This window comes from Pantherophis guttatus, chromosome 7 (assembly GCF_059756535.1).
Source record: "Pantherophis guttatus breed Tessera chromosome 7, ASM5975653v1, whole genome shotgun sequence".
Taxonomy (NCBI): Eukaryota; Metazoa; Chordata; class Lepidosauria; order Squamata; family Colubridae; genus Pantherophis; species Pantherophis guttatus.
In genome coordinates, this window is record NC_142069.1 from 42,262,530 (window position 1) to 42,289,578 (window position 27,049).

General features: G+C 36.3%; 1 protein-coding gene across 13 annotated transcripts in view; it reads left to right on the plus strand.

Moving 5' to 3' along the window:
- The window catches only part of PPFIA2 (PPFI scaffold protein A2), a 218,903-nt gene that overhangs the window by 87,418 nt on the left and 104,436 nt on the right, over positions 1 to 27,049 (plus strand). For 7 of the 13 annotated variants that reach the window (XR_015728940.1, XR_015728938.1, XR_015728939.1 and 4 more), the window contains one exon: positions 4,486 to 4,548. The exons of 2 other annotated variants lie outside the window; for them this stretch is intronic. Coding sequence is in view for 7 of the 11 variants with exons in the window: in XM_034402810.3 (XP_034258701.1) it covers positions 4,486 to 4,548 (63 nt within the window). In the remaining 4 variants the exon portion in view is untranslated. Of the gene's footprint in view, positions 1 to 2,246; positions 2,511 to 3,276; positions 3,323 to 4,485; positions 4,549 to 27,049 lie in introns of those variants that run through there. 4 more of the 13 variants (XM_060694642.2, XM_087874063.1, XM_060694645.2 and 1 more) reach the window with 2 other exon arrangements.

The following is a 27,049-nucleotide window of genomic DNA, read 5'->3' on the forward strand; positions in this document are numbered from 1 at the left end:
TGGAACTAAAAAAAATGGGTGATATAATTCACCAGATGAAGGGCAGTTCTGATTATTATATAAAGAACATATAAATCCAACTTCAAGTGCTCAGATTTTTAACATATTAATTAAGAGAATAGAATACATAATGAGTCATGTGCATTTGGAAGTCATCTGTGTAGTCGTCTTCATACACTAATAGTTGTTTATTTTTATTTCTGTAAAATTATAATTCCTTTTTCCCCACCAAAAAGGAGCATTTTTAAAATGTAAAAATAAGCATAAACTCAACAAGAATCCATAAACAAAATTTTTCAAATTAAAAGCAACATCTGAAAACCAAGGCAGATGCCATATTCGCAAACAATAAATTCACTTAGACTTAAGAGAAAAAATGGTGGTTTAAAAAGAATAGCCTTAACTTGCTGATAGCAGCCAAATAAAGAAAATAGCTTAATCTCATGGTGCAGGGAACATTTGAAGCTACCACTAATCCTAGATGTAACAATTCAAGTAATCATAGTCAGATTTTGATTTGCCTATCTACTCTGAGGTGCATTTATTTCTAGTTGACTTAGGCTGTTGACTTAAAAGCCTTACATGTCCCAATACCTGGATATCTTTGAGATTGACTAATCCCAATTGTATGTGCCTGCACAGTAAATTCTGCTAATGTAGGCTTTTTTCCATATCCCTTACCTTTATGGATGTCACTAACATGGATTTTAGGAATGAATCTTCTCAATTCTTCTCCCATTTCTTCTATGGACCAGCATTTACCAGAAATCTGAAAAGCCTTTTGTGTTTTTACGAAGTCCATTAGAACTTGGATATGTCAATAAGTTTTTGGAGTTGTGATCTTTTATAGTGTTATTTCTGCCATTGGAATATATTATACATCTTATTACTGTTTTGTGTGTGTAGATGGACGTTGGTTTTCATGTTGTAACTTTGTCTTATTTAATCTGATTTAAAAGGGTTGTCAGAATAGTATATAAACCTAGTAAATAAGTAAACTAGATAGTATAAAGGTCAGCAGCCATTGAGCCTTGTATGTTAAATGTGAATGGCTTTTGAACTACTACCTCTTCAAACAAGTCTTTTGACTTGTATTGTGATGTTTGATATTTTTATGTATTTTAAATTGTTTGATTAGTTTTCTTTTACTTCTGATACTCATCCTTGCTTATTTAGTTTACTAGAAAGAGTAGATGTAATGAATGGACAATTTAAGGAGACTGGATTTTCTGCTGAAAATATAGTCTCTTTCTTAAAGTTGCTCTTTCCTAAAGTTGCACTGGAGAAAGATACATACAAGTATTACATAAAGTATTTTATTGTATTACAAGTATTGAAAATCACTTTGTACTTAGTTCAAATCTGGAATTCTTTGGCATCATTACTTTAAAAAAAACAGGCCAATTTAAATAAAGACATAGTACTTTGTTTCACCAAAAATAAGACATCCTCTAATAATAAACCCAATTGGGCTTTTGAGCGCATGTTCTAAAATAAGGCACCCTGAAAATAAGCCCTCCCTGAAAATATTTAAATGCATGCACAGCCAGTCCCCGCCATTTCCTCTGGTTAGGGTTAGAGAGACAGAGCTGGAAATCAGGTAAGATGGCAAGAGGAGCCCCGTCTTGCTCCACGTGTCCCAAAATAATAAGACCTCTCTGAAAATAAGGCCAAGCGCTTATTTCGGGGTTCAAAAAAATATAAGACAGGATCTTATTTTTGGAGAAACACGGTATCAGTTGTGGGCAACATTCAGTTGTTTTCTGCTTTCTTGGTCACAGAATCACTATTGTTTTTTACATATGTCTGAAATGGTGCTTGGACATGAACTATAAGATCAACAATTAAAATACCAATTGTGATTTTAACAAAATAGCACTATTAAATAATAAATAAATAATAATAATAAATAAAGATTGTGTGTTATAAAGGAATCAGTGCTTCTAATAATAGTACCAGTGAATTCACAGGCTAACTTGATTTAGAGAAAACATCCAATTTAAATTATGGTGTGAATAAAATCTGTTCAGCTTCCAGTAATCATGAAGGGCTTCTCTTGAAAAGAAGCAATACCAAAAAAATGAAGCAATGGCAGTATAAATGTAGACATTTTGCTGAGATAGACCTTCACAGAATCAGATACATGATGACTATGTTGTCAAAATGGTCTCCTTGCAATCACTTTGTGATCTCACTGAAGCTGCAGCACTGATGCCATATCTGCCTTTAATTGAAGCTGTCAAGCTGTCTTTGGTCCCTGGATGGTGGAAGGGAAGGGTTGACAGCTGTGGCTCTGTGCCTTGAAGGGCCTTTAGGCTCTGGGTTATCATCTATGCCACTGTTTTATTTTAAGCACTATTAATGGAAGCCTGGATAAAGTTGAGTGCCAAGGCTGGAGCAGAGAAATGACTGCATGCCACATGGCAAGTCAAATATGTTCACTGTGTCTAGTTGCTCGGATACAGAGATTCAGAATTTGGAATTCTGGATGTTGTTCTACACATAATGTGGTAAGTCACTGATACCGATTTGAGCATTGCCCTTCTAAAATCATGAATATAGATTATAGTGCCTCAGACCATCTGACACCAATGTCAAAATCTCTGGTATTAGTATTTCTTCCTCCTCTGGTCCCAAAGTTCCTTTGAACTCAAGGTTGTCAACCTGAAATTCCAGCCCTTAAATACATTTTTATAGCCCCCAAAGTTCCTCCTGATCTAGCTGCCTAAAATTTGTACTTTTAATATCTCACAATTTTGAAGCATAGAACACAAAAGGAAAAAAAATTAAAGTAACACATAAAATAGATTTGCTATAGACATAAATGAAAACAAGAGAGATGTTTTTAAACTCTTCCCATAAATTCAGAGTAGGCAGTTTCCACCAACGTGTGTAATGGCTGTAACCAACTCCTAACTTTCACCATCCATCCCATCAGTTGCCAACTCCTGTTTTAACTGGAAATACCTTTGTTTAGTCCTACAGTTTTAAAAGAAAAAAGTGCAAATGCTGCTCTTTTCTTTTGTTATTTCCCCTGTAATAAGATCTTCTGTGAGATCCTGAATATTTTCTTTGAACCTAAGAGTTTAGAAACATTTTGAATGCTCTACAGAGACACTTTTTGTGATGGAAACTTTCCTGGGGATACAAGGGATCAAAATAGAGTAAATTCATCTGGTTCCCTGCCTGTGTTTATAAACATTTGCAAACAGTTGGAAATAGCTATACCAAAACATTTTAATTTAATGCCACATGCAATTTATCTTTGACAGAAAAAGAAACTCCAGAACATTTTAAAATATGTGAGAACAAAAGCTATAAGGTAACAGAAATGCCCTACTCATATCAAATAAAAATAATGGTTGTGATTTGCCAAAATATATCTTACAGACCAGAGAATGCATAATCAAGAGTGTAGTATAAACTATTACTTTTATATGGTGTCTAGAATGTTGAAATAATTTATCAATTGGTGAAATGACTTTCAGGTGAAACGACGTGTATACATTGATGGTTTTCCAGTCATACTCCTAGTTTCTTCAGAGCACAACTAAAAGTGAACTTGGTAAAAGATGCCATATTTTATTCAATGGAATAGAATGCCCACAACCAATTGCTACTCACTATATAGATGACAGAATTACAACAATCAGTTAAAGACTGGTTGTGGGTATTCTACACCACTAAATATAGACAAAATATGATGTTTTGCCAAGTTCAGTTTTAGACCTGTTTGAAGAAGCTAACTGCATGACTAGCAAAATGTCAACATATATTCATTGCCTTACATGGTATTGCCAAGAAGTGATGAAAATCTTCACTCTCTAATATTCTCTCTCTCACCCTCCCTCACTCCGCCTGTGTGTGTGCCTGTGTGTAACAGATGACTAAAAGACATAGCTTACCTAATAAAATAATTGTGTAACAAGTTTCGGTATAATCTATTTGTAAGGCTCTACATTCATAATAGTTATAAAAATGTGAAACAAGTAGCACTTTCTGAACTTTCTAAGTGTAAATAGCAACATACTGGGATAAAAATGTGAGACACAAATGAGACATGATTTCTCTTGTGGAAACTTCATTTAATTAAACAGAATCTTTGTATAAGCACAATACTGTACTGCTTATCATTTCATTTCAATAGACCTAAAACAGATCTGCTCTGTAAATTCATACCATTCAACAGAAATATTTGCTGCCTATAAACTGAGGTTATTCAAATTGTATGCATGACTTTTATATTTATTTTTTTATATAGTTGGCTAATGTTTCACTGTATTTTAACCAATATTCGATAATTATTTTACTATTATTTTACCTTCTAGAATTATGTTTAAGATTAGAGATATTCTAAGCTGTGACATCTAATAAATTAAGAGTTACAATTGTGTGAAATCAAAGACATTAAATATTTGAATATATCTGTTATTTTACAAAGAAAACTTTTGTATTCAGTACACTCTTTGTTGCACACTTTTTCAGATGACGGTTGCGGCTGGTACGAGCATTGAGAATAACATTCAAAGGACCATATCCTGCCCTAATGTATGTTTTGCATATCTTGGATTCTTGTCTTCTTTTAATGCAAAATTTCATTTATGTGAATTTGCTGTTGTCACCACAACATTATATTCATTTCCAACATATGTTACATATTTTACTACAAGTAAGGTTTCATTATGACTTACAAGAAGAATCTCTGGTTACACACCATAGTTCTAAGTTGCTTTCTCCCGGTTCTGTGTTATTTCAAATAGTGGTTTACCTATCCTAATGGGCCAGATTATTCAAAGAGCTAATGTTATTAACCCTGAATCATATGCTTATAGTACAATATGTCTTCCCCACAGTTCACTACTACTCAAGAAACATCCTCCTACACTTACATTTACACTTTGCAACAAGAATTACAAATTGGTCAAATCTGGAAAGTAAATTAAAAAGAACAAAAGAAAAAAATGTAGCCATATACTCCTCACAAACTATATATGTATAAGGCAGTCCTTTAAAAAATGTTTTGAGACAGCCATGTGTGCTTCTCCTAACTGTGCAGCTGTATTGTCTTAATTGACAATACAATTTTATTTGAGTCAACATAGAAATCAGTTCAGTTGGGTTAGATAGAGTTTATGCTCATATAAATTGATACAAGAATACAGCATAAGTGATTCTGAGATCTGAAATAAAATAGCATGATGATGAAAAGGCACAGGAATACTGATTGATCTAATGAAAATACTGATGTCTAACATACCAATATAACATTTTAAAAATAAAGATACTGAAAATGGCTAAAATTTACCTATCAAGCAATTTGTATAGTTACACAGATGTATGTATAGTTACACAGTCATATATACATGTACACACACATATGTATTTACACAGAGAGAGAGAGAGAGAGAGACAAAAAGTATATACACACATATACCTTATTTCACAGTATGTATTTTGTTATATTTTTATAATTTTACCAGAATCATTATGATAATAGAAAAATTGTTTTATTTATTTGTTTATTAATTGCAAAGTCCAGAGCCATCCATCCTCCCTTTTTTTTATTAAATTGCCTCTGTTAGGCTGTTTTATTGTCATACAGGAAGTCCTTGCTTAGCAACTGCCTCATTTAGTGACCATTCAAAGTTACAATGGTGTAAAAAAAAACTTTGCAATGAATCATTTCATTTAAGACAGTCCCAGAATTGACACTCAGGCACTTCAAAAAAAAGCATGCATTTACAACCATCACAGTATTCCACTGTCATGTGGTTGCCATTTGTGTGCTTCTCAACTGGCTTGCAAGAAGCAGAGTTAATGGAGTCAAATTGTAAATTGCTGTAACCACAATGCTTCATTTAACAACCAAATGGGAAATGACATAAGTCTGCACAGCAATTGTGATGGATAGCAAAGGAGTTGCTGCTCCCAACTGTGGTCATTAAGCAAGGACTACTGTAAAGCTTTTTTAAAATTAGCTATAAGTAAAACTATCCCACAAGGCTAGTAAGAAAGAAGGTTAGTTATTTATTTCATTTAAAAGACTTCAATGGCCATCCTTCTTTAAAAAAAAAAAAACTCACAGATCACTGTGGCTTCCAATAGCAATCGTATCATTACCCAGGATGCATTTTACTACAAATTACTTTGGCTTTAACTGTAAACAAAAGCTGATCAGAAACTACTACTTTCTCTTCTATAGCAATTCATTCTTTGGTGCTAGCTTTGTTGATCTATGCTTTGCTTCGTTGGGAGGATATATGTCTGAAATGCCCACCGTATATATGCTCATTTGGGCAGATCAGAAAATATATGACTACTGTAGCATTAGGCTCCAACTGTTGATTGTATAATATATATTGGATGGATCCCAGTTTTGTGCAGATATGCTTAATAATCTGGACTTCCAGAATAAAGTGTCTGGTATATTTCATCATTTGCCATCCAGAAAGTGAACGTAATAAATGGAGGTTGGTAAGGAAAGCTTCAACATCCATGGTTGCCAGGAATATTTTCTGGAATATTGTCAAAGTATTTCTTTCCTGAGAAAATCAATAACATCACACAAAAATGGTTGTTTATTTATTTATAAAATTTAGAAACTGTCCATCTAGAGTGATTGTACATGTATTTATTGTAACCAAACATCTGTAATGCTTAATGTCTACAGCTGTGAACTATGAAGTATCTAGGACTGTTTGATTTGTATATCTGGGATCATAGATAAGGTCTATATTGAATATTACTGATACAGTTGTGCATTTGCTCTTATATATCTATAGTAAAATTCCTCATCAGATTATGTAATTTGTTATAATGTTCCTCTATGGCAGGGGTGCAAAACTCACGTTGTCATGGCATCATCATGTGACATATCGGAACTTTTTTCCCCTAAACCGGGTGTGGGCATGGCCAGTGCATGATGTATCCGGCCCCCAGGCTGGGAGTTTAACACCCTTGCTCTACGGGATATGAGGATACAGGCTAATCTTTGACATTCAAGCATTAATTTGTTCCATCCATATTTATTAATTGGAAGTTCCATCCATAATTATTAGTTGAAAATGAATAGTTTTATGAATTTTTCTCCTACCATATGCCTCTGTATAGACATTTCCATATTTTTTCTTCCATTGTGTCCAATTCTCAGAAACTGTCTGGACTACAATTTCTTGGCAAGATTTTTTAAAATTAGTTTGCCATTGCCTCCTTCCTAATGCTGAAAGAAATTGTCTTGCCCAAGATCACCCAGTTGGCTTCATCCCAAGACAGGACTATAACTCACAGTTTCTTGATTTGTAACCTGGTGCTTTAGACATTAGACCAATTGGCTCTAGACAAAAGGTTGGATGATAGGTTATAGCCAAGAAATATCAAAACACTTACAGCTGCATCATTTTTTACAGAATAGGCTGAAAGGAGCAGGACATTACTTCTTGAAAGTTATCAGTCAAGAGCTCCAATAATTCATACTAAATTTGAAACTAAAAATATTCAAAAATTGTTTAGAAAGTAAATTCTTATGAAAGTTCAGTAAGTCTACTACCAATTGACTATTCAATATTTTAACTATAGTTTGATGGAAAGGCCCTCTGGAAATTTTAGCATTTTTGATGTATTCCCATAACAGATTTTTTGAAAAAAGAAAAGTGAGCATCTGTTTGAATATTTAAATACATGATGCACTATGAGATAAAAGATTATTGCAAAAATACTATAGACTTAGAACAAGCACACTATTTCAGACCTAATTATTCTCTTAGGAATTGGTCACAAAACAAGTCAGAGACAATGAATTATTTGTCAAACCTGGTAGCATGATAGTTAAGGAGATAAAAAGCTGGCTGGCCTGAAACATCATACTTAGGGTTCATAATGCTTGATCAGAATGAAAAAGATATTGAGTGTAGAAATATACAATCATATGCATTCTAATCTTCAGTATTTTCATTAATGTTTGGATAAAGAAATTAAGGGAATTCTTATATAGTTTTCTCATGTTGCAAAAATTGAATGGAATAGCTCATATTCTAGAACAGCGGTCCAAAACCTTTCTAGCTTTGTGTTCCAGCAGAGGAGTGGAGGGGTTGGTTCCATGTGAGTGGTAAGTGTGCACAAATAATCAAAAAACAGATCTGCGAACAACTGGAAGCAAGTAAAGTCATAACTAGTACCAGCATGGGTTTGTTAAAAACAGATCATGCCAAACCAATCTTATTTCATTCTTTGATGAAGTTACTAAATTAGTAGACCAGCGAAATGCTGTGGATATAGTATACTTAATTTCAGTAAGGCATTGACAAAGTAGACCGCAATTTACTTCTTGGTAAGCTTAAAAAATGTGGACTAGACAACCTCATCACCAGATGGATTTATAACTGCCTGACAAACCGTACTCAACGAGTAGTTCTTAATGGTACTACATCTACATGGAGAGAAGTAAGCAATGAAGTATCACAAGGCTCAGTCTTAGGCCCAGTATTCTTCAATATCTTTATAAATGATTTAGATGAGGGAATAGAAGCGTAACTCATCAAATGTGCAGATGATATAGTTAACACCCCAGAAGACAACTCAGGATCAAAAAAGATCTTGACAAAGTTGAACAATGGGCCCTATTCAACAAAATGAATTTTAATGTGGAGAAAAGCAAAACTTTAAATTTAGGCAGGAAAAATCAAGGTATAAGTACAGATTAGGTGAGACCTGGCTCAAAAACAGTAACTGTGAGAGGGACCTTGGAGTCCTAGTGGATGATCACTTGAATATGAGCCAGCAATGTGCAGCAGCAGCCAAAAAGGCTACTACAATCCTGGGTTGTATAAACAGAGGCATAGAATCACGATCACATGAAGAATTAGTGCCACGTTACAAAAACCTAGTAAGACCACACCTGGAATACTGCAACCAATTTTGGTCATTGTACTACTTAAAAGATGTTGAGACTTTGGAAAAAGTTCAGAGAAAGGCAACTAAGATGATCAAAGGACTGGAAACTAAACCATATGAAGAACAGCTGTTGGTTTTGAGTCTGGCTAGTCTAAAGAAAAGAAGAATTACGGGTGATATGATACCAGTATTTCAGTATTTGAGAGGCTGCCACAAAGAAGAGGGGGTCAAATTATTCTCCAAAGCACCAGAGGGCAGGGCAAGAAATAATGGTTGGAAACTAAACAAAGAGAGAAGCAACCTGGAATTAAGAAGAAACTTCCTAACAGTGAGGACAATTAACCTGTGGAACAGCTTGCCTTCAGAAATTATGGGCCCTCCATCATGGGTGTTCCAACTGGAGGTTTTTAAGAAGAGACTGGACAGTCACTTGTCTGAGATGATGGTATAGGTTCTCCTGCTTGAACAGGGGGCTGGACTTGAAGATCTCCAAGGTCCCTCCCAGCTCTATTCTATTCTACATGTGCAAGCACACACAACTCCATTCGTGCAAGTGGCAGGCACATGTACCCGCTGTTCACAAAAATGGAGCTTCGTGCTTGAGTGCAAGCACCTGCTGCTCACTATGAGATAAAAGACTATTGCACATGTGCTTTGTCATGCCCCCATCGGAATCGGAATCTGAGATGCAAGACGAACAGCTGACAGAGAGTGAGAGAATGGCTCTGTTGGCTGTGGAGGAAATGGGGGAGGGGCAAAATCAGGCTGGGCAGAGCAGGGGAGAGGTAGAACAAGGGAGAGAGTGTTCAGATGAAAACCAAGGCCTACCCCCTCCTCATTCTAGGGCACGCAGGGAAGAACGCAGAAGAAGGCAATGTGGGTTGCATGGCTTATGAGGAAGGAAAGGGCCCTGATTCCCTTCACAGGGCACAGCTGGGGATGGAGTTTAAAAGAGAGGCAGTTGGGAGGGGCGTTTGTCAGGAACAAACGCTGAATTCATCTAGTGTTGAGAGTGGGGCCTGCATTTCTGGCATTCCTCCTGACTTTGAATTATAGTTGTGCTTCTGTGTGCTTATCTTGTCTTGCTGGAATTATTGCCATGAATTCTTCGCTTTTGGGACTCATTATCTTACCCTGCTGGAATGATTGATTTGCAGTCATTCTGATTACAGCTTTTGGACTGGAGTATCTGTGGACAAAATCTGTTGCAGGTTTGTGGGAGACCTTTTCTCCAGGCCGGAGAGTAAACGGGACGTTAGGAGCAAAGTTGGTGCCAATAAAGACTCATACCGGTTCTCTGGCTGTGTTGCGTTCGTGCCATGCCCTGGCTCATCTCATGCTTGCTTGCCACTTGTGTGGCCTGGTTCTGAATAGACCACGGCCCACTAGTGAACTGTGGCCCTGGGGTTGGGAACCCTTGTTCTACAAGACAAAGTAACCTCCAAATCATCTTGATAACAATGAAAAAAACTGAGGAATGGGGAGGAGTAAGGAGAATGAAAGAGTTAAGTACAGAAGAAATGCAATTGACTGACAAACATTAAACAAATCAAATGAAATTGATAAAAGATAGCAGAATAGGGCATGAGAGGATAAATAAACAGACTTGAACCAAGCTACTATTTTCTCAGAATAGTAATTTTTAAATATAGATTTTGATTTTCTGTGGAACTCCCATTTGGTATTAGAAACAGAAACCACACAGCTAGTTTAATGAACGAATGATATTTGATTACTACCAAAATATCATTGCTGTAGTTTTATGGTTAAAATTGTTATTATCATCCACTCATCTCAAACCTTTGCTTTGTTAATAGTAAATTTTTGGTGTTGCTGTTTGTTTAAATCCCAACTTCATTTTCATGTTTTGACAGTCTCACAGTTATGTGACTAGAAGTCACATTGAAAGTGTAAAAGTTGCTGTAAATTAAAAATAATAATGAGAAAGTGCTGATAGTGTTCTATGATTTACGCCATTTGAGCTTTTTAGAAAATTAGAAAAGCATACAGCTTTTCATATAGTTTTGGCAATGATACATTGTGATGTTTATTTATTTTAAAATATCTATATATTACTAAAACTCTTGTGTCTGTAACCTTTAACTGGATGAAAAGATGCATCATAGGCAAAACCTTTTTCAACCAAGGTATCCTAAATGGACTAACTTACAGAAAGTGCCCAAAATCCAGGACCCATGACGCCCTTTGGAGTTGAAATTTGACATACTTTATAAAACATTTTATGGCATAAAAATTATCATAAAGCATTTAATGACATTCGACAAAATGGCATAAAACATTTCCTGTGATCAACTGCTAATTTTTGAATAGGCTCTATAGTTCAAGATGGACTACTTTCAACTCAGATACATGTTTGAATACCTCCCTGACTTTTTAAGAACTTTTCAAATACATTAAAGCTCTGCCAGTTTTAAAGGCATTGAGGAATCTGATCAGGAACTATCTCTAAAAGGATGAGCCAAGGGATCATGGGTTGTCTACTATACTTTAATTTCACTAGAGGTTGTAATAGAGAGCTCTGTGTAGGCACAAATATAAAAAAACCTATGTTATTTTCCCCAACTTCACAGCAGTATAGATTTATTATGTTAGAACAGGGGTGTCAAACTCGCAGTGTCACATTGTCATGTGATGTATCATGACTTTTCCCCCTTCGCTAAAATGGGTGGGCGTGGCCAGTGTGTGACGCATCCAGATTGCTTTGAAATTGGTGTCATGTTGAATTTATAAATCTTAAAAAGACTGGTATCAGTTTCTGTAAGTGTATTCCCAATCACATTTCCTTCTTTTAATATTATATGTCTCTTCAAAGACAAGTACTGTAATAAAAGCTTACTTCATTGTACCTTTTAAAAGATTCCTGAGTACTGTTTCATCATTCATTGGCATCCTTCAGTCTCAAGAGACTATGGTATTGTGCTCTGGAAAGAGGTCCTAAAACAGCATCTAGTGTGTCTAAAAAGGCCAATTTGAGAAAGGCAGTCCCTTCCACACTGAGGGCAGATACATTCTGTCCCCTGCCCAGCCCCCAGATTTTGCTGGTTCTGGGACTGCCTCTTTGCCTGCCGAACAAGTGTCTCTTCGAATTGGAGAAGGCTATGCTGCGTCTTTAGCCTCCAAGCTGAACGATCGGAGGTCAAGGTTTCCCAGTTGTTAATGTCCATTCCCAGGGCCTTTAGGTCCCTCTTGCAGATATCCTTATATTGCAGCTGTGGTCTCCTTCTGAGGCGCTTTCCCTGCACTAATTCTCCATACAGGAGATCTTTCGGAATCCGACCATCAGCCATTCTCACGACATGCCTCAGCCAGCGTAGACGTCGCTGTTTCAATAGTGTATACATGCTAGAAATTCCAGCACGTTCCAAGACTGCGCTATTTGGAACTTTGTCCTGCCAGGTGATGCGAAGAATTTGTTGGAGGCAGCGCATATGAAAGGTGTTCAACTTTCTCTCCTGCCGTGTGTAGAGGGTCCAAGACTCACTGCAGTACAAGACTGTGCTCAGGATGCAGGCTCTATAGACCTGGATCTTTGTATGTTCCGTCAGCTTCTTATTAAGCCATACTCTCTTTGTAAGTCTGGAAAATGTGGTGGCCACTTTACCAATACGTTTATTCAGCTCAGTAACTAAAGAGAGAGTGTCAGAGATAGAGATGCCACGGTAGTTGTTACAGTCACTCCTGTCACATTTGTTCTTGTGCAGTGTGACAATATTTGCATCCTTCATGTCCTGTGGTACTCCACCTTCCCTCCAACAAAGACAGAAGATTTCATGGAGTTCAGTGGAGATGTTCTCTTTGCAGCACTTCAGAACTTCGGCAGGAATGTTATCTTTCCCGGGTGCCTTATCAGAGGCAAGGGAGTCCAGGGCCGCATTTAGTTCTTCTAAAGTTGGTTCACTGTCAAGCTCCTCCAAAACAGGCAGGCACTCAATGTTATTTAATGCTTCTTCAGTTACCACATTTTCCCTGGAATATAACTCAGAGTAGTGTTGCACCCAGCATGCCATCTGCTGTGCTCGGTCCTGGATAACCTCACCTGTAGCAGACTTCAGAGGGGCAGATTTCTTCTGTGTTGGACCTAAGGCCTGCTTGATGCCATCATACATCCCCTTGATGTTGCCTGCGTCAGCTGCTCTATGGATCCGAGAACAAAGCTGCAGCCAATAATCGTTAGCACATCTCCTGGCAGTCTGTTGGACTTTGCTACGAGCAGCTCGCAGAACCTGTAGGTTGCGCTCACTGGAACAGGCTTTATATGCAATTAGAGCTGTCCTTTTTTCCTCGATGGCTGGCGTTAACTCCTCCGAATGGGCTTCAAACCAATCTGCTGTTTTTCTGATCTCCTTACCAAATACTGACAAGACAGTGTTATAAATAGCATTCTTGAAATATTCCCATCATTCAGATGCATTTACTTCAGCCGGGCCTGGGAAAGTTTCCTTGAGTGCTTGTGCAAATTCCTCCACTTTGCCCTGATTGCAGGTCTTGTTGATGTCAATTCGTGGTCTTCTTTCTTCAAGTGATGCAATCTTTTTGTTTGCAGTTTTATTCTGCTGCACACCAAGGAGTGGTCTGTATCGCAATCAGCACTCTGATAGCTGCATATGATTGTCATATTGGGGAGGTTGGAGCACGTGATAAGAATCAAGTCGAGCTGGTGCCAATGCTTCAATCTTGAATGTCTCCAAGAGACTCTGTGTTGAGGCTTTGTTTTAAAGTATGTATTGCAAAGACCATAGACCATAGCAGCAAAACTCCAGCGGTCATTGGCCATTTTCATTCATCTTACTGACGCCAAACTGACGCCAAACTGACCTAAACAAGTGGGCCAAGAACTACAATCAGCTTGAACTCTGGCATTAAAATCACCAAGGATAAACAGTGGTTCTTTCTCAGGGATTTTCTTGATAGTAGCAGCCAGATCATCATGGAATTTGTCTTTGGATTCTACTGAAGATAATAATGTCGGAGCATATGCACTAATAAAAGTAACCAGCTCTGCTGATGAGTGGAGCTGCAAGGACAAAATTCTTTCGCTTCCTGCAGCAAGTGGACTAATGGATCCTAGTAGGGTGTTTCTGACTGCGAAGCCAACCCCATATTCCCTAGACTCATTTGATGGTTTTCCTGCCAGAAGAACGAGAAGTTTTTCTCCTTAATAGATCCCGAGTCTAACAGTCTTGTCTCTTGAAGGGCAATGATGTCCATCTGCAGTCTGCTCAACTCCATGTCAATGGCAGCTGTCTTACGTACGTCATCTATCTCTTGTAAATCATCAGAAAGGCCGGGGGTCATTGTCCGAAAATTTCAGGTACCCAACTTTAGGGCTAAAGGTTTCTTACATTTGTTGCATGGTGCAAAGTTATCAATCTGCTTGTCGGCTTTGACCCTAAACCCAACGCACCCTGTGAGGTTAACAGACCATGGCGGGGCAGCACCTTACTGGCTGGGGGCTACCCAGCTTAAGGTGGGCAGTAGCTGCCCAATGAGGTACAATGACCTCTCCCACCAACAAAAGTGGCCCCTGGCGTCACGCTCTACGCCAATCAAGCAAAGACTTATAACTGGTAACTGCTACTTCCTGTGTTGTTTCAATGCTGCATACAAACCTGGAGTGTTCTCTCCAGAGCATAAGGCCTGGGTAGATTAATATGGAAGATAGCCTGTTACCCAAGCAGCAGATCCCCCCTCTCCACGTCGCTGAAATAGTCCAATGGAACGGCAAAGCTGATACTGAGCCTGAGTGGCGCAGCAGACTAATGCTACTGTTAAAGGTAGTATTTAGCTTGATTGTACACAGTCATGAACTGCTTTCGGGACTCCGGCTCCAGATTTTGCTTCGAGGTTGACTCCTAAAGCCTTTTCCAGGAGTAGATATAGCCACAAGGCAGTAGAGGTTTGTAATCAGAATTTCCCTTCTCCTAGAAGATGGTTCTGCCATTTTATCTGTTTCAACAGGACTAAAAATCTAGAGTTGGCTACTTACAATTTGCAACTAAAGATCAAAAGTTCCAACCCAAATTTCTTTTACCTGTGAGTTGTCTATTTTCAAATATGTCATATTCTGTAATACAGTATCCCTCTCATAAACAAAACAAGACAACTCAATTTATGCACAGATCCTACATACAGAGAATTGTGTATATAGAACTTTATTCATGCCCTAGAGTATTCTCCATTTCTAATTATGTAGAAGTATACAATACATGTAAGTTGAGTATGGATCAAGAGCAGTGGTGGGTTGCTCCCGGTTCTGTCCGGTTCTTGCGAACCGATAGTAAAAATGGCAGGAGGCTCCGCCCACCTGCCCAGATTTCATAATAGACAATCTGCACATGCGCAGAACCCACCCCTGATCAAGAGTAGATATGTAAGGCAAGGTTAATATTACTCTTTAAGAATCCATTTAAATTCATTTAGAATCCATCAATTTATTTAATTTTATAATTTTATAAAGTTTTAGATATCTATCTAATTCATATATCCTAATGGTCTCTTAAAGGATTAAAATATTTTACCACATCTTTTTCATTTGGTGTACAGAACTGTTGGCAAAATTAGTAGGTATTTAAAAGATGTGGAGAGAGCTATAGTAAGTTACCAGTCTAACTGGAAGTTTGCATTAATTTATAACATACATATGCTTTCTATAGTCTTTCAAAGTGTCATTGACATGTACGCTTATAGGGCAATTTAATAATCTTGAGGTGCTATGAAAATACTCACTACTCAATACTCACTCTGGATTATTTTGACCTTTCCCCATGTAGTTCAGTGTTGAACTGTAAAATTCTTGATGCTCTCTGAGCTTGATGGTTGGTTTGTGGATGTTTCATTATTAAACTTTCATTATTGTTTTTACCATGGCTGTTCACTGCCCTGAGTCCCTCGGGAGAAGGGCGATATATAAATATAATAAACTAACTAAACTAACTAACTAACTAGGTAACATCAGTGTGAGTGAATGTGGAGCTTGTTGCCTACTTAAATATAGTAGCCTGCCATGCCATTTTTGGTGGGGCTGTTATTTCCTCCTTCGTGGTTCTTCAATTACAGTATTGTTTTCTGCCTGTTTGTGTGACATTGATCCTTGTTTATCTGAGTGATGGCTGCTAGAGAGGATATGTTCTAGTCCTTTTGCTTCCTTCATGGATTTGTATTGTCTTCTGAATAATATAATAATGCATATGTGGTTTATCTCTGTATGTCTATTGATGGCTTATTTTTCTGAATGGCAAGGAAGTCCCTACTATTTTTGAATTTTGGATTGGTCTAAGATGCTAATAGTTTTCCAATTAAAACTGTTGTTGAATCTGTCCATGTGTTCTGAGTTTAAGGGGTTTTGTTATGTCTTCTGACTGTTAGTTGGTGTTCATGGATGCGCTCTGTTAGTCTTCTGTTTGTCTGTCCTACATAGTGACTATTACAGTCCTTGTTCTGTATGTTGTAGATGACTCCTGTCATTTACAGAAGAGTACTAAAAATTTCACTGTTATCTTACTGGATGATTGATTTCAGTGGCCATGAATAGAAAAAATATGCAGAATGTACTGAAAGAAAAAAGTGTAAGACAGCGGTGTCAAACTCACGTCATGGCGGCATCACGTAACGTATCATGATTTTTTTCCCTTCGCTAAACCAGGCATCGGCGTGGCCAGTGTGTGATGCATCCAGCCGGCGGGCTGTGAGTTTGACAGCCCTGGCATAAGAAGTCAGCTGAATGTTGTTTCTGAGCTTTTCAGGAGGGTTTTGAATGTGCTTATATGGGGATACAAAGACAATGTGCAATAAACAATGTGATGTAGAATGCTCCTTTTCCAGCAGGAGCATCTTCTAGCATATTACCTTTATTTCAATCCACTATTTCAATACTTTCCACAAATATAGTATTAAATGACCATGGAGTGAAGTTTTTATTTCTTCAAAGAGTGTAGTGCAAAAGTTCATTTAATTTTCATTCACACCACTTTGACATCAATTCTGCCTACATTCGGTGTCTTAATGTATGGATGGTGTAATAGTTCTTATTCTGATGTAATAAATCACCATGCACTAATTCTACCATCAATTTTACCAATGCACCTCATCAGCTCAACTATTTCTTCAGCATTTGTTTGGAGGTTGAAAGCGAGAAAAAATAATTATTGCTGGGGGTGTGGAGAAAAAAGATTCTTTTTATCTGGGAGAAGGTCCCAGGTGTGCCTCTGCTCTTTTTTAAATAGTAAGGGTGTATGAGTACATGCATACTTACATACTACCTTTAAAAAATTCAATATGTAAACTAAATTATATAAGAGGAACTAATAATTATTGTGCATGATGGATATAATCAAGGTTTAATTGCATATACTGAGCATAGCTAGTGAACTCTTCTGCATGCATCAGTTGCTGAAAGCAAGAGAAAATTTTGATTAGGTGTTTTGCAGACATTTTACTTGTGTTGTGTAGTATTACATATGGCATTTCAATGCGCTTAATAAGCAGTAATTGCTTTCCTTTGACACTGCATTATTTTGCTTGAGTTAGTGAATCCTACATATATGTCCCCTCTATTTCTTTCATTATTTTGAAGGGAGGAATTTTTAAAGCACGGAAATCTGTTTTCTGCCAACTCCACTTGCTGTTGAATTTGAAGACTCTGGGGATCTTTCAGTTTACTTTCTGGACTGTGAATATATAGCCTTTTTAAGACATGTATACTGTACATCTGGGACATTACAATAATTACTTTTAACAGTTCTTTTTATCACTTGAAATCTGAAGGAAAAAAAGTTTTATTATAGGTAGTAGATTAATTTAGATTACTGGCAGTTTTGCTATTAGCATGATTTTTTGCACTGATTGATGGCCAAGGTGTTTCATTAATGGCTAGAATGTTTATGTTTCTCTGCTATGCTTTTAACACTTTTCTAATGAGATGATCACAGCACTTTAGGCAGGTTGCGGCTATGTTTGTTTCTGCAGGATGTCACTAATCTCAGTTTCTTCACTATCCTTGATTAGGAACATCTGTTGAAATCAGACCCCGTGTTCCTCTTTTCTCTGCTGGATCTTTGAATGTGTCACTTGTATGTTATTTGAAAAGCCAAGTCATATTTGCTGTGATTAACTATCCATTTATAACTATTATTATCCCATTTCTGCCCTACAAGAAGCAATTCTAATGAAGTAAAATCAACACATGTACATAGGTAATTTCCAACGTATCATTCAGGAAAACTTGTAAACCAGCTGCAATACATCCAAAAGTGAGATTCTGTTTATATCATGTAGGTGTTGATCTATTTTAACAAGACAAAAATTAACAAAATGACCTTATGCTTACTTTAACAAATGCATTAAGGGCAAAATGCATTTATAGTTAAGTCATTAAATCAGTTTACCTAAGACATGTTTTCTTCATCTGTCTTGGTTACTAAAGGAAGAAACTGCATAGCTTAATGGTAGAGAACTTCCATGCAGAAAGTTCCAGATCCCATCAACCAAGTGATATCTGAAATGGAGGGACATCACTAGTGCAGATAATGCAGTACATTATTTGCACTAGATAAAATAAAATAAAAACAATTTTATCCATTATAAGGCATTTTCCTTTATTTATAACAAAGATAGGTTTCTACATGTGATGCTGCCTAAGTAACGTATCTAGCAATAGACATAGAAGGGGAAAAACTGAAAAGAAAGTATTGCTTTTCTATTTAGAAGTCAGTTATGATTCTGATCATCTTCCAGCAAGCCTGGGAAACATGAATTATTAGAGTATTGTAATTCTCCTTCTTCCCAAAATGTTCTGACACTTATAATCCGTCTGGTTTTTTCTTCTTCTTCTTTTCTTTTCTTTTCTTTCTTTTCTTTTCTTTTCTTTTTGATTTTCTCCTCTCAGAAAAGGAACTGTTTATTACATACTATATTTTGTTCAGCAACAATTAAAATTTATAAACAGATAAATAAGGATAGTGAGCATGGATAAATTAACTGAGAATCCTTTTCAGTTTTTAAACATTATTTGTCTATACATCTTTCCCTCTTAACCAATATTGTGTTAATATCAAAAATATTTATAGAGTTAATCAAAAGATAATGCAAGACACCCGAGAAAGAGGTGGTCTTAAAATGCCCAATTTAAGACTGTATTATGAAGCTGCTACCCTCTCAGCAATTACAGATTGGATAAATTTAACGGAGGAAGAGATACTGAATATTGAAGGATATGGTCTGGTTTATGGCTGGCATGCTTATCTATTGTATGACAAGAAAGTAGATAAGACTTTTAAAAGTCACATATTAAGAAATGCTCTACTGCGTGTCTGGAAAAAGTATAAATATAAATTAAAGGATAAGTTACCAATATGGACAGTACCCAGACACGCGATAGAGAATATAAATTTGGAGCAAAAGCAAGATAAGTTTACATATAAGGAACTCCTTTATAAAGAAGGAGTTAGATTACAATTAAAATCTATGGAGCAATTAAGAGAAGAAGGAATTATTATCAGTATGGTCAGCTGCAGGCCAGATGGAGAGAGGATCAAAAAACTGGTATTTTGCAGCAGGATGAGAATTTGATAAAGCAAATAAGAGATAAAGGTCAAATGCATATTAAAAGGTTGTATAATGTATTAGTGGAAATAGATTCGGAAACAGAACTAGTCAAGGATTGTATGATAAAATGGGCACAAAACATAGGTGAACCAATAATGTTGGATACATGGGAAAAGATATGGGTTAGAAATGTAAGATTCACACAAGCTCAAAATTTAAGAGAGAACTTTTACAAAATGTTTTATAGATGGCATTTAGACCCAAAAAAACTAGCCTGCATGTATCCAAATTTACAACCCAAGTGTTGGCGATGTGAGTGTGAAGATGCTACATATTTTCATATATGGTGGACATGTAAAAAAATTAAGGCTTTTTGGATAAAAATATGGTGGATTATTCAAAATATTTTAAGGAAAAAAATTAAATTTACAGCACAGTTTTTTTTTGTTGGGAATAGTCACGGATTGTACTGTAATAGAGACTAAGTTGGTTTTGAATTTAATAACAGCTGCCAGGTTACTGGTGGCACAGTACTGGAAGAAGGAAGATCCACCTACTATTGAGGAATGGACATTAAAAGTTGTGCATCTGGCTGAGATGGCAAAAATTTCATCATATCTTAAAGATCATTCAAATGAAAGATACATATCAGAATGGAGAAGATGGATTGACTATATGCAAAAAAAAATCAACAAGGATACTTTCATTCCAACCTCTAACATGTCAATACAGGAAGAATGACAGTTTCTCAACTATATTAGTCGTATGGGTAATGTAAAAGAGCTTGTGTGATGGTTGTCAGAGTGTTTACGTTGTGTGGATAAGTTCTCATAAATGTGGGGATTTGGGTGAATCTCTGATCCAGAAGTGAGGAAGGTAAAACATAAAACCTAACTTTGAGGAAGGCTCTTTGCTGGGCTGAATTTCCATCTAGAATAATAGTGCTGGCTGTAGTGTGGGCTGGAATATAGCTAATTTCATTCTGGAATTCTATATCTGTACCTAGGATCTTTTCTCTAATTATTTTTTTGCTCTGAGGGTATTCCAAAAGGTACTTAGGTGGTGTCTTAGGTGGAATCAGAAGACGTAAGTTTCCCCAGAACTGCATGTTGCCACAAGGATTGAAAAGGGCCTAACAGGACTAATGAAATCAGTCTTGACAGAAGAAGTGGCCTTTGAACCAATAGGTCAGTTATTAGCAGCCATGCTAAAACCTTTGCTTTTTGTTGCTTTAATTTCTTTCTGAGCATTACATTGGATATAGTTCTAGGCCAGAGGTGTCAAACTCGTGTCGTCACAGCACTGTCACATGACATAACACAACTTTTTCCCCCTTCGCTAAACCAAGTGTGGGCATGGCCAGAATGTGACACATCTGGGGCCACGAGTTTGACAGCCCTATTCTAGGCACTCAAAAAATAGCTCACAAAATTTTATATGGATTCAAGTGATATATACTGAGAGAATTATCCCAACTGAATATCAGAGGACAGTTGAGCCAAGGGTTTTGCTATAAAATATTTTGTAGTTGCTTATATGCATTTATTACCCTTTTTCCAAATAAAATTCATAATAGTTTCTGCTCATTTCTGCTTTTGAAACAGCACAATCTGTATCTTCCAGGGACCTGTAGGCTGGAACTCTACCACCAAATGCTTGACTGCTCAGTCTTTTAGGCTGCTCAGTTTCCTTCCCTTCAAGGGCCTATTTAAATCTTCCATTTTTTTTTCAAAAACCACTATTTTTTCTGCTTGATATTAATTATCGATGTGCTCTTGGCAGAAATGGGTTGAAGTTTTTGAGAGTGAAGGTTTCAGTTGAGTTTATAGCTTTGGTGAAAGGTTATCATCAGGCTATAGAAATCCCAGCAATCTTATTGTGGGTTGGAATAGTTATAATAATTATTGCATTTCTTTTGAAACAAATGTTGATATACTTTTAGCATTATACTGTATAATACTTTGCTAAATATATATATATTTATTGATTGGAACTTGTGTTAAAATTAATTCAGTATTTGAGAGTACTGTGATCAATTCAGTCCAATTCAGCAAGTCATTGGTTGATGACTATGCCATGCACAAAAACAAAATATTGAGAGGAAATCCTGAGGATAGGTATGCAGTATATCACCGATTCCCAGCTAACAATTCAGTGAGGACTGAAATATCCTTAGTTGCAATAGATAAGTAAATGTTGGAGTTGAGAGAGACTATTCAAAGCTGAAAGAAAAGGGAGTAATGAAATGCTGCATATTTGAGCTTCAATGTTTTGTTGAAATTCTCACTTCTAATGCCTATTTATGACATTTGGAACAAGTTTAAATTTGGAATTGCAGTTTTTGCTACTTTGCCAGCTTTTCAGGGTTTTTTTTGTGTTTTTATTCAGCAACGTATTAACTAAGAAAGCCATTTATAACTTTTCACTTTAATTTTACCCTGTATAAAAGCTGTCAAATTCCTTAGTCTCAATCTTTGTAACATAGTGTGAATGATGATAACAAATTTTACACTGCACTGCATTGTTTAAAAAATTTGTGGAAGATTACTTGTCTATGATACACAATTGTGTTGCTTGAAAATGTTTTGTAATATCTAATATTTGCTCCTTATTCAAAATTAAATAATTAAAAAATAAAAGATAAAACTCATATTGTGCAGAAAAAAACATTAAACTAGTTTGGACCTATATAACTCTGTGAGCCAACAAGATTTTGTCTGACATTTCCATTAATGGACTTGGTAAGATTGAAGACAGAAGAGATAGAGAAGAGAAGAAACCTTCGAAGATAACACCGAAATATCACATGGAAGAAATGAATGATGTACTAAATGTTTGTTTGTCTTAAAAAATAAAAACTCTTTTTAAAAAAAAAGATTTTGTCTGAAATTTGATTTTTCAATTTTTCTTAGCAAGCTGCTTTGAAATTTTCTACAGGAATAGTTTGTCATATACAATTAACTATAACCCTATAAAGAAATAAAAATAGATAAATAAACTGGACTTGAATGAGCCTAAGTATTCTGATGTTTGGTCTGTAGTTCCAGAGTAATACTTAAAATTATTGAAAGAAATATGTTTTTCAAAAAAAACAAAAAAAACATTGTAACTAGATTAGTGGAGACAAGAACCATTTCATCCTCTGAGGACCAAATATTAGTATATGTGCTGAAGAAAACACTTTACCTGATTTTTCTCCTTTAGAAAAATAAATTCTCCTTGAATTAGGTTCTGTTTTTCTGTATAGACACTTTTTGAAAATAATGACTGTCCACACTATTTAATTTCATTCTCCAGGCTTAGCCTTAAGTAGGCAAAACATATTGGTTATATACAGCCAAGATTTCCATGTTTTTCCATCCTTCAAGACAAGAAAAAGCAACAGACTCCTCTAGATGTTGAAGCCCCATTCTTATCAGCCCCTAGCCAATGATGAAGAATGGTGCATGTTAATTTAACAAAACTGGAAGGGATTATCATTGCTCACTCCTGCCTTAACCGAAGCATATTAAAGTGCTTTAGGTACATTCTTGTCTCATCTTCATTTTTGTACTGGGCCTTAAAAGTGATGGTTGTCAAATTATGATCCTTTACCTTTCAGTTCAACCCTTTTCTTGAAAGCCTCATTGTGAATAATGAATTTGTGAACTTGCCTTTCTTGTGCAATTAAAGCATCTGGTTTAGAAATCTATAAAACATAATTTATTCAATTATTTTGCATGTGGCATATCATAAGAAAATTCTTTACATAAACCTGCTTTTATGTTACATCTAAGTTCTGAATGTTTTCACTGTTACAGCTAGCAATAAGCTTTTAACTGAAAGGCTTCATGTTTTGGCAAATAATCATTTAGATTTGCTTTAATAAATAAGCAGATAAAGACATGCCATATGTTCTGGGAATATGGATTGGGAATTTTATTTTATGTTCACAAGGAGTAGGAAGATAAGTGGAGGGCATTGTTTGAGTGACATTTTTGGTACTGTATAAATATCTTAAACCAGTAATTAAAAGCTGAAATGATAAATTTAATTGCCCTAATTAAAAAAATAACAATCCCAACTCAGACTCAATTTTTACCACTTTCTGGAATGTTACAGTTATACAAACTAGCAGAATTTCTGTGGCAACATTGTTCTAGAAAGATGGGCTATTACAGAGACAGGCTGTTCCCCCAAGGGACCCATAATATTCCTTCCCAATTTGACTGAACAGGACAGGAATATTCTCATTGGAGGAATTAGTATTCTGGTGGCCAGGATCTAATCTGAGATTTTAAAATGGAAAATTATGCATTTCAGCCGTTCCTGTCTTTTGCTGTTTTATGTATTGCTGGAATTATTACTGCTGATTAATTTAATGCTTAGATTATTGGTGTTGTTTTGTAATTGTTGTTGCAACCCTGCAGTTTCTTTATGAATTTAATGGTGTAGTTCTGTCTGTCAAACAGTATTAGTTCTGCAGCAGCTTCTGTCTTGAGGCTTCTTAAACTATGACTGACCATGCAATATATCTAGAAGAAAAAATAATTCTGCATGACAACATCCCTTTTTCTGTGCATCTGTGAAGTAAATATACAGCAAAGATTATTATCATCAAAAGCTGTTACATAACAAGGTAGAACTAAAGTTTGCATTTTAAAATTTTAATTTAAATATTTGTTAGAAGATTCTGCTATTACACACTTCCTAATGACAAGCTACATGATCATTTTTAAGATAATGTCTAGACCAACAAATGTGTTTAAAAAAGAATTATTTCCTTCTATCACTGGTGGGTTCCTCCCAGTTTGGCCTGGTTCTGCCGAATTTTTAGAACCCAGCCCTGCCTTCTATTATTTTGTGTATCTCAAGATCCAAGTCTGATAGAATAATCTCATTTTAAATGTGAAAGGTAAGGTTCATTTGTTTCTTTGCACAAGAGAAAAGCCAAAATGCTTAGCTCAACTCTAAGGGTTGTCCATTTGATGTAGTAAAGCCCACACATGTGCTATGACAGGTCTCCCAGGATTTCCACATTCCCCCTGAAGCACTTCACGCTTTTTACCTGGGACTCTGCTTAACAACCTGTGAGATCACTTAACAATCACAACTGGGAATGCAGGGATTGTAGTCATTGACTGAAGCAGTCACATGGTAGTTTGCTTAACCTTTAAGATTCCAATTGTGGTCATAAGCTTGTATAATTTATGTATAATATGGGAGAGTATCTAAAAACTCATATCTAATAAAGCCATGTTGCAGGCTCCCTGTTTGCAAAAGATCCCTAGATCTAGAAGGCCATAGAGTCAGGGCCAATCTGACCTCAAGGAGATGGTTTTCCAAAGAGCAGGTGCTATGGCAGAAAAGACTCTCCTCCTGGTCCTATCAAATGGACCTCTATAGCAGTCAAGACCCATAACATGCCCTTCTTGTTGAACCTGAGTAGCTGTAATCGAAAAAAGGCAGTCCTCAAAAATTATAGAAAACTTGCTAGAATTCTCACATACATTTTAATTAATTTTAATCTATCTGCATTTGATCCAAGCTTAACTGCAATTTTGAGGCCAACTTTGAAAACTAAAGTATATTTTCTCTTGGAAATATGTTAGGTTTGTTTATTTGTTTTACTGTACTGCCCTTTGCTTTGTTAACTGATCCATTTAACAAAATTCTGTTCAATGGAAACTATATCTTTAGGAAGTGAGAAAAAGAATGCTCTGGCTATATTCTTGTATGTTGAGGAATCTCAGTGAGGCTGATATTCCTCTTGCTAAAAAACTACTAGAAGACCCATGGAAATTCTGATCTTCTTTTAAAGTGAGAATGCATATTGGTTCTCCCATAATCCTTTAGAAGCTGTATAAAACCGATAGGTGGGATCACAATACACAGATTTATCTCCATTTTGCTACCACATTACCTCTCCCCCCCCCATCTCTCTCTCACACACACACACATTGAAACCAAAGAAACAAGCAAACAAGACTATTGGAAGAGAGAGGCTTTTACCTTATCCTATGGCCATAGATTAGAAACTGCAATCTTGCCTGTAACCTCATCCTTCCGACTATTGAGATTAAGTTCAGGATAATAAGGGAGAAATGGCCCAAAAGCCACTTTGGCTTCTGGCCATTTTAGTTAACCCTCAAAAAGAGGCTAGTTTTCTACTCCAACAATCCTGCTAGGTAATTGGGACCATATCGGCATCAGGGGTGATATGATACCGGTTCGGGTGAATTGGTAGCGACAACGGTGCGTGGTTCGGCGAACCGGTAGTGGCAGCAGTGTGAAGCTCCACCCACTTGCTCGGATGTCATTACTTCCTGGTTTTAACCAGGAAGTATCCTGTTTTTGACCTTCTGCGCATGCAAAATCCAAAATCACACGTGATGCATGTGTGAGAGCGGAGTGAGTGTGCACACACAGAGCGTGCAGATGTAGAGCACGTGCTTCCGAACCAGTAGGGAAAGTAAGTAGATTTCACCCCTGGTTGGCACCATTTGTTTCCCAATGTTCAGATAGTTGACAGGTTGAATACTGAGAAAACAGGTTTGGGGCTCCAAGGTCTCCCTGCCAGCACAGAGATCAAAGAAACCAACTGTTATGCATATGAGACTGAGAAGGGACACCTAAAGTAATATTGTATAGTTTTCTGTCCTTTTAAAATGCACAGCACAAGTAAAATGGAACTACTGGGCTGCTTTAATTGCATATGAGTTATTTATAATTATTTTAGCAGTTATTTATAATTATTTTATTATTTTGTTTGTCATGTAATACACTAAAAATGAATTGCCAAAATCATTTTATGGAATAACTTTTTTGTGTCAAATTATTGTGAAGATATCTCACTAAGAATAAATACCTGTCCATAATCTGCTTTGCTTTTCAATGGAAGGATGGTAATTTAAGTTGAGAAATGCAAGAAGTTAATGTCCTTCATGCTTTGTTTATGTTTATATGTGTGTTTCTGTGCATACACTTATTATCTGCAGTTATTTTATTTTAGCCTATGGCTTTGCTGCCAACATCAGGGATCATTGGTTTTGTCCCAGATAAGTCTGTAAAATGCACATTGCATCCTATTGAAATGAATTTGTGTTTGTTATGTTTGAACATATAGATATCCCCTGTCAAAGTTTTATAAAGTAAGAACTGTGGAAAAAAACATCAATCTAAATGTTTATAGGTTTATAGCTTCTATCTAGAAGTGGTGTTTTAGGGCTGCTAGATGTCTGGATCTATCAAAATATGCTCTGACCTCATTTCTGTCTGTTTCAATCCTCTTGTAGAGCAGTTCTGCCTAACTCCATTGAAAGCTGATTTCCATTAAACCATTCCTTTGGTTTAATTGGATCAGCCAGGGCTCTAGAAGGTTGGTAAATATTTCTAATTCTGAAGATTTCAGTAACACTCCTTCCATCTTATCAAAGGAAGCCAAAATAAATTGTGGAACATTTGAAAGAGAGATCTCTTACACTTTTTAGCAGCTTCCTGAATGAAAAAAATGTTTCTTCTTTTTTCTTCTTTTTTTTTTTCAATTCTCATAAAATTTCTCTTTAGGAAGAATATTGAGATAATAGAATGGGTTGTAAGAACTCAAGCAACTGAACAA